Source organism: Salvelinus sp. IW2-2015, unplaced genomic scaffold, assembly GCF_002910315.2.
Source record: "Salvelinus sp. IW2-2015 unplaced genomic scaffold, ASM291031v2 Un_scaffold1800, whole genome shotgun sequence".
Classification (NCBI taxonomy): domain Eukaryota; kingdom Metazoa; phylum Chordata; class Actinopteri; order Salmoniformes; family Salmonidae; genus Salvelinus; species Salvelinus sp. IW2-2015.
In genome coordinates, this window is record NW_019943173.1 from 320766 (window position 1) to 332250 (window position 11485).

Below are 11485 nucleotides of genomic sequence, written 5' to 3' on the forward strand. Positions count from 1 at the left end.
GAATTTGTGGTCTGTGTAGTTTATCATTTCATTGAGGATACCATCATCACCACAGGCCTCTCTCTCTCTCTTTCTCTTTCCTCTCTCCACTCTTCCCCTCTTTCTCCTCTCTCTCCTCTTCCACTCTCTCTCTTTCCTCCCTCTCTACTCTCTCTCTCTCTACTCTTCCTCTCTCTTTCTCTCTCTCTCTTTCCTCTCTCTCCTCTCTCCTCTCTACTCTCTCTCTCTACTCTTCCTCTCTACTTTCTCTCTCTCGCTTCTCTCTCCTTTGTTTCTCTCTCTCCCTCTTCTCTACTCTCTCTCTCTCTTTCTACTCTTCCTCACTTCTTCCAACTCTTTACTACCCTGCTGTATGATATCAAGATTCTGAGCCTACCTTAGTTTCCTTGGTTTGTGTGTTGACATCGTCGTCCCCCTCTCTCCTCTGGTCAGACCCTGACGGTGATGGTGAAGAGTGGTGTGGAGGTGCAGCCGTGTCCGGTCAAGGTGTTGGACACCGACACCATCACACAGGTCAAAGACAAGATCCTAGACCAGATCTATAAAGGAGCTCCCTTCTCACAGAGACCTGCTGCAGACTCACTAGACCTGGGTAAGGAATATAGGCCTGGGTAAGGAATAGAGGCCTGGGTAAGGAACAGAGTCCTGGGTAAGGAACATAGAGGCCTGGTAAGGAATAGAGGCCTAGGTAAGGAATAGAGGCCTGGTAAGGAATAGAGGCCTGGGAAAGAACAGAGACCTACTGCAGACTCACTAGACCTGGTAAGGAACAGAAGACCTGGGTAAGGAACAGAGAATTACTTATCATTTGCCCTCATGTGGACTCAATGAATAAAAATAGCCAAACTTAGAAAAATCTATTTTTGACCCTCTACTAATGAATGTTGATGTTTGAACACATAACACACCAGTGCAGTGGTTCCCCAGAACCACTGTAAGAATAATAGAACCCATTTTATCTGTAAATCACCTTTCGTTCGACGTTTTGCAGCCCAAAGTGAAAACAGATATTTTATTTGAAACCACACTCAGGTAATAGTAAATTACCTGGAGACCTGACATGTGTTAGCTAACACCTGAACCGGGGTTCAACCCAGTCTTTGTAGCATTCAGACGACCATGGGTTCAACCCAGTCTTGTAGCATTTCAGACGACATGGTTCAACCCAGTCTTGTAGCATTCAGACAACATGGGTTCAACCCAGTCTTGTAGAATTTCAGACAACATGGGTTCAACCCAGTCTTGTAGCATTCAGACAACATGGGTTCAACCCAGTCTTGTAGCATTCAGACGACATGGTTCAAACCCAGTCTTGTAGCATGCAGACAACATGGGTTCAACCCAGTCTTGTAGCATGCAGACAAACATGGGTTCAACCCAGTCTTGTAGCATGCAGACAACATATATGATTTGTCTCGTCAGAATGGCGATCGGGACAGGCGGGTCACCTTGACACTGTCAGACGATGACGTCACAGCGATCGTCCAGGGGCGCTGGAAGAAACTCAACACTCTGCAGCACTACAAGGTCCAAAACACACCCACAACCAAACCCAAACACACACACACACACACACACACACACACACACACACACACACACACACACACACACATCCACACCACACAGATACCACTACTACAACGCAACCACTACACACAGAGATCAGAGTGCTGGTTCAGCAGAGAGTGTCAGAGTAGTGTGGTGTCGAGTAGGGTCAGTGTCAGAGTGGTGTTCAGTAGGAGTGCAGATGGTGTTCAGTAGGAGTGCTAGAGTGGTGTTCAGTAGGAGTGCAGAGTGGATGTTCAGTAGAGTGCAGAGTGGTGTTCAGTAGGAGTGCAGAGTAGTGTTCAGTAGAGTGCAGAGTGGTGTTCAGTAGGAGTGCAGATGTGGTTCAGTAGGAGTGCAGAGTGGTGTTCATAGAGTGCAAGTGGTGCGAGATCGAGTGTTCAGTAGGAGTGCAGAGTGGTGTTCATAGGAGTGCAGAGTGGCGTTCAGTAGGCAGAAGTGGCGTTCAGTAGTAGTGCAGAGTGGTGTTCAGTAGGAGTGCAGATGGTGTTCAGTAGGATGCAGAGTTGGTGTGCAGTAGGAGTGCAGAGTGGTGTTCAGTAGAGTGCAGAGTGTGTGTTCAGTAGGAGTGCAGAGTGGTGCAGTAGAGTGCAAGTGTGTGTTCAGTAGGAGTGCAGAGTGCTGTTCAGTAGGAGTGCAGGCAGAGTGGTGTTCAGTAGGATGCGATAGTGGCGTTCAGTCAGAAGTGCGAGTGGCGTTCAGTAGGAGTGCGGAGTGGCGTTCAGTAGGAGTGCGAGTGGCGTTCAGTAGAGTGCAGAGTGGCGTTCAGTAGGAGTGCGGAGTGGCGTTCAGTAGGGGTGCGGAGTGCGTCGTAGGTGCGATGGCGTTCAGTAGGGGGCGGCATGGCGTTCAGTAGGGGTGCGGAGTGGCGTTCAGTAGGAGTGCGGAGTGGCGTCAGTAGGGCGGAGTGGCGTTCATGTAGGTGCGAGTGGCGTTTCAGTAGGAGTGCGGAGTGGCGTTCAGTAGGGTGTGCGGCAGTGGCGTTCAGTAGGGGTGCGGAGTGGCGTTCAGTAGGCGTGCGAGTGGCGTTCAGTAGGGTGCGAGTGGCGTTCAGTAGGGGGCGGAGTGGCGTTCAGTAGGTGCGGAGTGCGTTCAGTAGTGCGAGTGGCGTTCAGTAGGGGTGCGGAGTGGCGTTCAGTAGGTGCGGGGTGGCGTTCAGTAGGGGTGCGGAAAGTGGCGTTCAGTAGGGCGGAGTGGCGTTCAGTAGGGTGCGGAGTGGCGTTCAGTAGGTTGCGGAGGGCGTCCGTAGGGGTGCGGAGTGCGTTCAGTAGGGTCGGAGCGGCGTTCAGTAGGAGTGCGGAGCGGCGTTCAGTAGGAGTGCGGAGCGGCGTTCATAGGAGTGCGAGCGCTTCAGTAGAGTTGCGGAGCGCGTTCAGTAGGAGTGGCGGAGCGGCGTTCAAGTAGGAGTGCGGAGCGGCGTTCAGTAGGAGTGCGGAGCGGCGTTCAGTAGGCACCAAAACAGGAAACGACTGGAAGGTGTAGAGTCTTGTCCAATCAGAAACACTAACCGTTGTGCTGGTGTGCCCCACTGAACACGGCTTGGATGTTGATAGCTGTTGTGTTTTCTCTCCTCAGGTGCCAGACGGAGCTACAGTGGCTCTGATCCCCAGATCAGCTGCTTGCATGGGGAACACCAGGTCTACCAGACTGGAGAGAGTAAATACTGTCATACTATAGAGCCTGTTATACTATATAGCCTGTTTAATACTATATAACCTGTTATAATACTATATAACCTGTTATAATACTGTAGAACCTGTTGTACTATATATAGCCTGTTTACTACTATAAGCCTGTTATACTACTATAGAGCCTGTTATACTACTATAAAGCCTGTATTATACTACTATAAACCTTTATACTACTATATAACCTGTTTACACTGTAAACCTGTTATACTACTATATAACCTGTTATACTACTATATACCTTTATACTACTAATAAACACTGTTATACTACTATATAACCTGTTATACTACTATATATAACCTGTTTAACTACTATATAAACCTGTTATACTACTATATAACCTGTTATACTACTATATAACCTGTATATTACTATATAGCCTGTTATACTACTATATAACCTGTTATATTACTATATAGCCTGTTATACTACTATATAACCTGTTATACTACTATATAACCTGTTATACTACTATATAACCTGTTATACTTACTATATAACCTGTTATATACTAGTATAGCCTGTATACTACTAATAAACACTGTTATATACTATATAGCCTGTTATACTACTATATAACCTGTATACTACTAATAAACCTGTATATACTACTTACCGTTATACTACTATATAACCTGTTATATTACTATTAACCTGTTATACTTACTTATAACCTGTTATATTACTATATAGCCTGTTAACTACTATATAACCTGTTATACTACTATATGTAACCTGTTATACTACTATATTAATACATGTTTATACTACTATATAACCTGTTATAACTATATAACTGTTATACTACATATATAACCTGTTATTACTTACTATATAATACCTGTTATACTACTATATAACCTGTTATATGACTATATAACCTGTTATACTACTATATAACCTGTTATACTGACTATATAAACTTTTATACTACTATATAACCTGTTATACTACTATTATAACTGTTATACTACTATATAACCTGTTTTACTACTATAGAGCCTTTTATAACTACTATTATAACCTTATACTACTATATAACCTGTATACTACTATAACCTGTTTATACTACTATATAACCTGTATATACTACTATATAACTGTTATACTACCATAAATATAACTGTTTTATAACTATTAACCTGTTATACTACTATATAACATGTTATACTACATATTAACCTGTTATACTACTGTAGAGCCTGTTATACTTACTATAGCCTGTTATACTACTATAGAAGCCTGTTATACTACTATAAAGAGCCTGTTATAAATGTATACTACTATATAACCTGTTATACTACTATATAACCTGTTATTATTACTATATAACCTGTGATACTACTATATAACCTGTTATACTACTATATAACATGTTATACTACTATTATAACATGTTATACTACTATATAACATGTTATACTACTATATAACCTGTTTAATACTACATAACCCTATACGTATTATCAAAGAGATGTACTACTATATAACCTGTTTAGTACTACATAACCATATACATATATCAAGGAGATGTACTACTATAGTGTAAGGAATATGTTTCCCCCTGTCCAGAATGGCACCCTATTCCCCTTGGTAGGACACTAGTTTTAGGGAATACGTTGCCATTTCAGTTTAAGTGTGACCTGGAAGTGTGTCCCTCTGTGCGCTCCGTAGAGACACCCATGTTGGAGGGGGAGGGGGAAAGGGGCTGAGGCTGTGCACCTGGTGAAGTCCAGCGAGGACCCAGAGATCCCCAAACACAGGAAGAGCAGCATGAGAGAGAGGGAAGAGCCAAGCCATACCAGAATATACCTGACACGACTACTCTATGAAGTACGTACACACCACAACCAAGCCACACACACACACACACACACACACACAACACACACACACACACACACACACACACACCACACACAAACACACACACACACAGAGGAACAGACCAAGGCCATACCAGAGATATACCTGACACACTACTATCTATGAAGGACGTACACACCACACACACACAACACACACACACCACCACACACACACACACCACACACACACACACACACACACACACACAGAGGGAACAGACCAAGGCCATACCAGAGATATACCTGACACAACTACTATCTATGAAGGCACGTACACACACACACACATACACACACACACACACACACACACACACACACACACACACACACACACACACACACACACACAGAGGGAAACAGACCAAGGCCATACCAGAGATATTACCTGACACGACTACTATCTATGAAGGTACGTACACACACACACACACACACACACACACACCACACACACACACACACACACACACACACACACACCACACACACACACACACACACACACACACACACAACACACACACAGATGGAACAGACCAAGGCCATACCAGAGATATACCTGACACAACTACTATCTATGAAGGCACGTACACCACACACACACATACACACACAACACACACACACACACACACACACACCACAGAGGAACAGACCAAGGCCATACCAGAGATATACCTGACACAAAACTACTATCTATGAAGGTACGTACACACACCACACACACACACACCACACACACACACACACACACACACACACAGACACACACACCACACACACAGAGGGAACATACCAAGGCCAGAGTTACATACTGTTGTAATGTAGATGTAGGTGTTATATCAGTTTTGTGATATATGTATCTAGCAGGTACAGTATATATACCTAGTCTGTGTGTCTAGAGGATGTTGTCTCTCTCCTCTCCAGGTACGCTGCAGAAGTTTGTAGACGATGTGTTTCGTAGCCATTCTCAACACCAAGCGTCTCCTCCCATCGCTGTTCGTTTCTTCTTTGACTTCCTGGATGACATGGCGGAAAAACCGGCATCGACGACCCGAGACCGTACACATCTGGAAGACGAACAGGTCAGTCCTGATTTGATGTTGTTTGTTCTTCAAGAGGACCAACAGGTCAGTCCTGATTGTTGTTGTGTTCTTCAAGAGGACCAGCAGGTCAGTCCTGATTGATGTTGTTTGTTCTTCAAGAGGACCAGCAGTCAGTCCTGATTTGATGTTTGTTGTTCTTCAAGAGGACCAGCAGGTCAGTTCTGATTTGTTGTTGTTTGTTCTTCAAGAGACCAGCAGGTCAGTCCTGATTTGATGTTGTTGTTCTTTCAAGAGGAACAGCAGGTCAGTCCTGATTTGTTGTTTTTGTTCTTCAAGAGACCAGCAGGTCAGTTCTGATTTGATGTTTGTTGTTCTTCAAGAGACCAGCAGGTCAGTCAGTCACTGGGTCCTGGTTTGTTGTTCTGTAAAGTTTAAGGTGCCTTGTAAAAGTATTCACCCCTTGGCGTTTTTTCCTATTTTGTTGTATTACAACCTGATAATTAAATTGATTTTTATTTGGATTTCATGTAATGACAAACACAAATGATCCAAATTGGTGAAGGAAATGAAAAAAATCACTTGTTTAAAAAAATGCTAAAAAATTAAAAAAAGAAAAGTGGTGGTGCATATGTATTCACCCCCTATACATGAAGCCCCTAAATAAGATCTGGTGCAACCAATTACCTTCAGAAGTCACATAATTAGTTAGATTGCACACAGGTGAACTTTATTTAAGTGTCACATGATCTCAGTATATATAAACCTGTTCTGAAAGGCCCCAGAGTCTGCAACACCACCAAGCAAGAGACACCATGAAGACCAAGGAGCTCTCCAAACAGGTGAGGGACAAAGTTGTGGAGAAGTACAGATCAGGGTTGGGTTATAAAATAAAATATTAGAAACATCTCACAGAGCACCATTAAATCCATTATTTAAAAAATTGAAAGAATTTGGCATCACAACAAACCTGCCAAGAGAGGGCCGCCCACCAAAAACTCATGGACCAGGCAAGGAGGGCATTAATCAGAGAGGTAACAAAGAGACCAAAGATAACCCTGAAGGAGCTGCAAAACTTCACAGCGGAGACTGGAGTATCTGTCCATAGGACCACTTTAAGCCGCACACTCTACAGAGCTGGGCTTTACGGAAGAGTCGCCAGAAAAAAGCCATTGCTTAAAGAAAAAATAAGCAAACACGTTTGGTGTTCGCCAAAAGGCATGTGCGAGACTCTCCAAACATATGGAAGAAGGTACTCTGGTCAGATGAGACTAAAATTGTGCTTTTTGGCCATCAAGGAAAACGCTATGTCTGGCGCAAACCCAACACCTCTCACAACCCAGAGAACACCAAGCATGGTGGTGGCAGCATCATGCTGTGGGGATGTTTTTCATCGGCAGGGACTGGGCAACTGGTCAGAATTGAAGGAATGATGGATGGCACTAAATACATGGAAATTCTTGAGGGAAACAGTTTGTCTTCCAGAGATTTGAGACTGGGACGGAGGTTCACCTTCCAGCAGGACAATGACTCTAAGCATACTGCTAAAGCAACACTCGAGTCGTTTAAGGGGAAACATTTAAATGTCTTGGAATGGCCTAGTCGAAGCCCAGACCTCAAACCAATTGAGAATCTGTGGTATGACTTAAAGATTGCTGTACACCAGCGGAACCCATCCAACTTGAAGGAGCTGGAGCAGTTTTTCCTTGAAGAATGGGCAAAAATCCCAGTGGCTAGATGTGCCAAGCTTATAGAGACATACCCCAAGAGACTTGCAGCTGTAATTGCTGCATAAGGTGGCTCTACAAAGTATTGATTTTGGGGAGGTGAATAGTTATGCACGTTCAAGTTTTCTGTTTTTTTGTCTTATTTCTTGTTTGTTTCACAATAAAAAATATTTAGCATCTTCAAATTGGTAGGCATGTTGTGTATATCAAATGATACAAACCCCCGAAAAATAAATTTTAATTCCAGGTTGTAAGGCAACAAAATAGGAAAAATGCCAAGGGGGGTGAATACTTTCACAAGCCACTGTAAATACCTTTTTAAAAGAAGCAGCTTTTGGTAAGATGCTGTCTAACAGAACATATAACTTAATAAAATTAAAGTCTTCTCTCTTCTATTATAAAACTTCACTGCAAAGAGAGAAGAGTGTGAGACTTTCAATGGTCGTTTCTGAGATCGACTGCATTGCAATCACTGACTGAGCAGACTGACTGAGCAGACTGACTGAGCAGACTGACTGAGCAGACTGACTGAGCAGACTGACTGAGCAGACTGACTGAGCAGACAGACTGAGCAGACAGACTGAGCAGACAGACTGAGCAGACAGACTGAGCAGACAGACTGAGCAGACTGACCGAGCAGACAGACTGACCGAGCAAGGACAGAACTGACCGAGCAGACAGACTGACCTTGAGCAGACAGACTGACCGAGCAGACAGACTGACCGAGAAGCAGACTGACTGACGAGCAGACTGACTGACCGATGACAGACTGACTGACCGAGCAGACTGACTGACCGAGCAGACTGACCGACGAGCAAGCACTGACCGATCCGAGCAGACTGACCGACCGCAGCAGACTGACCGAGCAGACTGACCGAGCAGACTGACTGATCACCTTGCGTCCTGAATAACTCCTGGTTGTTATTATTCCGTCTTTCTGTCGGCGATCAGCAACTTAAACATGTGACATTCTTGAACACGGTCATTGTATTTTCTTCCGTAAAGAAATACTTTTCCCTGGATAACCACCTCTCTCTCCCTCCCTTCCTCCATGCCTGCCTCTGAGGTTCTGGGTCAACATCCTGAAGAACCCTCAGTTTGTGTTTGACGTCCAGGTGACGGATAGCGTGGACGCTGTCCTCTCTGTCATCGCTCAGACGTTCATCGACTCCTGCACCACCTCCGAACACAAAGTCGGACGGGTCAGTCATTTTTTTTTGTTGAAATAGTATTTTTATAGAAATGTCACAATATTCTCCCATATTAAGAGAGAACAAAGAAACAAAGAAACAAAACAAAAAAAGACAGAAATTAAACACAAAAGCTCAGTTTAAAAAAGGAATTGGGTCCAACACATGGAACGTACAGTGTAATCCTGAGACAAGTAAACAACCACCATTCTAAGTAAATCCTTGCAGCAGAATAGCTGATAAATCAGGTTCTAGGTGATTTTAAATAAGGTTCCCACACTTTGTAGAGCTGATCTGTTTTAGAATGTAATGTACATGTCAGATATTCTAATGGAACCCGTTCAAATAGTATCTTATGCCAATCCTTTATAGAAGGGACCTTGTCATTAATCCACAGCGTAGCGGTCTAAGGCACTGCATCTCAGTGCAAGAGGTGTCACTACAGTACCTGGTTTGAATCCAGGCTGTATCACATCCGGCCGTGATTGAGGGTCCCAAGTGGTGGCGCACAATTGCCCCAGCCGGTTTGGCCGGGGTAGGCCGTCATTGTAAATAAGAATTAGTTCTTATCTGACTTGCCTAGTAAAAAAAAAAAACATTTTAAAATTAAATTTAAAAAATATGATTTTTTTCCCCTCGCTGCATAGGTTAGGATGTTGTAAAGCCTCCTCTTATCCACAGAAGTAACATGTCTAATAGGGAGACCTAACAGGTAAAGAGACTGGCTCCAATTCTTGGTCGACCCCCTAGAATTTGTTCAATTTCTTGCAGAACAACAGACCAGTATCTTTGTATTTTGGTACATGACAATAAACAACGTGTTACTGTGTCAGTTTTACATTTAAGACACTGAGGAGAAGAGGAAGAGGGACTGAAAACATGTCTGTGATTTGGYGATATATGCTGTGTATTAATCTGAACTGGATTGCTCTAGTACGATTACAGATAGATATTGGTTTAGCATATCTCCAAATGTCCTCACACATCTCCTCGTCAATAGTAACAGACAATTCTTTCTCCCACACTGGTTTCCACCCTCTGTGTGTCGACGGTAGAAAAGGACCTGAAAGCATCATAAATACATTTACAGACATGTTCCTTTGTGAGGGAAAAATTAAAATTAAATGACAGATACATCAGGGTTGCCAATCAAGCTGGTACTCTTTAAAATATAATGTCTTACTTGTCGGAAGCGGAAAAAGTCCTGCTTCGATATTTATCAACCATCTGCTCAAATGACAATAAAATCTTATCAACGAATAACGAATAAATCATTTAGTCTGCCTATGCCAAATGTTAAAGCCAGCTTCCAGCAATCCTGGTCCAAAATGTGGGTTTTTAAGAATTGTGGTAAAGAGCAGAGGTTAGTTTGGACCTTGGGTCAGTCATTCTATAAAATACATAAAACACAATCCGCTTGTATTTGTTTATTTATTTAAATMAATTTATTATTTAGAGAGACTATTTTCTAAATATAGTAGAGGGAATCAGTAATCATTGATTGCGGTCAGGAGATCTCGTAGTTCCTCATCATTTCTGTTCAGAGTGGATAACGCCGAGGAGCAGGAGACTTTGTGTCGTTAGTGTGACGATGATGATGATGATGATGATGATGGTCGTTTTTGTTTTTGACAAACATAATCTGTCTAACGTCTTGATTTTGATTTCCTGCCAACAGGACTCTCCGGTGAACAAGCTGCTCTACGCCAGAGAGATCCCCAGATACAAACAGCTGGTTGAGAGGTGAGACAGACAGACATTCTAATAATCAGTCGAATAACAGGGAACTCTGTATTCCAGGCATTATTATAATTCTTAATACAGGAGCTATTGGAGCTGGTTATTGGAATGGTTCTCTCGGAGCCGGTTTATTGGAGCTGGGTTATTGGAGCTGGTTATGGTGACTCATTGGAGCTGGTATGACTGTGTGTGAGGGTTATCGGCTTAATTGGAGCTGGTTATTCCTGGTTAGGCTGGGTATTGAGGCTACTCTGGAGCTGGTTATGGGCTGAGGGTTATTGAGAGGCTGGGTTACTCTGGAGCTGGTTATTGGAGCTGGTTATGGACTGGTGTTATTGGAGCTGGTTCCATATTGGAGCTTGTTATTGGAGCTGGTTATTGGAGCGGTTATTGGAGCTGGGTAATTGGAGCTGGTTATTGGAGCTGGTTATTGGAGCTGGGTTATTGGAGTGGGTTCATTAGGAGCTGGTTTTGGAGCTTGGGTTAATTGGGCTGGGTATTGAGGTGTTAATTGGAGCTGGTGTATTGGGAGCTGGTTTATTGGGAGATAGGTTATTGAGCTGGTTTATTGGAGTGGTTATTGGAGTGGGTTATTGGAGGCTGGTTATTGGAGCTGGTATTGGAGCTGGTTATTTGCAGGCTGGTTATTGGAGT

The 11485-nt window shown here is 43.4% G+C and overlaps 1 protein-coding gene and 1 long non-coding RNA gene across 2 annotated transcripts in view; both read left to right on the plus strand.

Annotated features, from left to right (window-relative positions):
* Positions 1-438: 438 nt before the first annotated feature.
* LOC112072016 (uncharacterized) lies at positions 439-5060 on the plus strand. Its single transcript, XR_002894224.2, has 4 exons — positions 439-592; positions 1423-1527; positions 3145-3225; positions 4935-5060. It is a non-coding gene; the product is annotated as an uncharacterized lncRNA (long non-coding RNA).
* Positions 5061-6036: 976 nt separating this feature from the next.
* The window catches only part of LOC112072014 (plexin-B1-like), a 10882-nt gene continuing 5433 nt past the window's right edge, over positions 6037-11485 (plus strand). The window contains exons 1-3 of the mRNA XM_070439609.1: positions 6037-6216; positions 8933-9103; positions 10770-10835. Of these exons, the coding sequence (XP_070295710.1) occupies positions 6037-6216; positions 8933-9103; positions 10770-10835 (417 nt within the window). The remainder of the gene's footprint in view (positions 6217-8932; positions 9104-10769; positions 10836-11485) is intronic.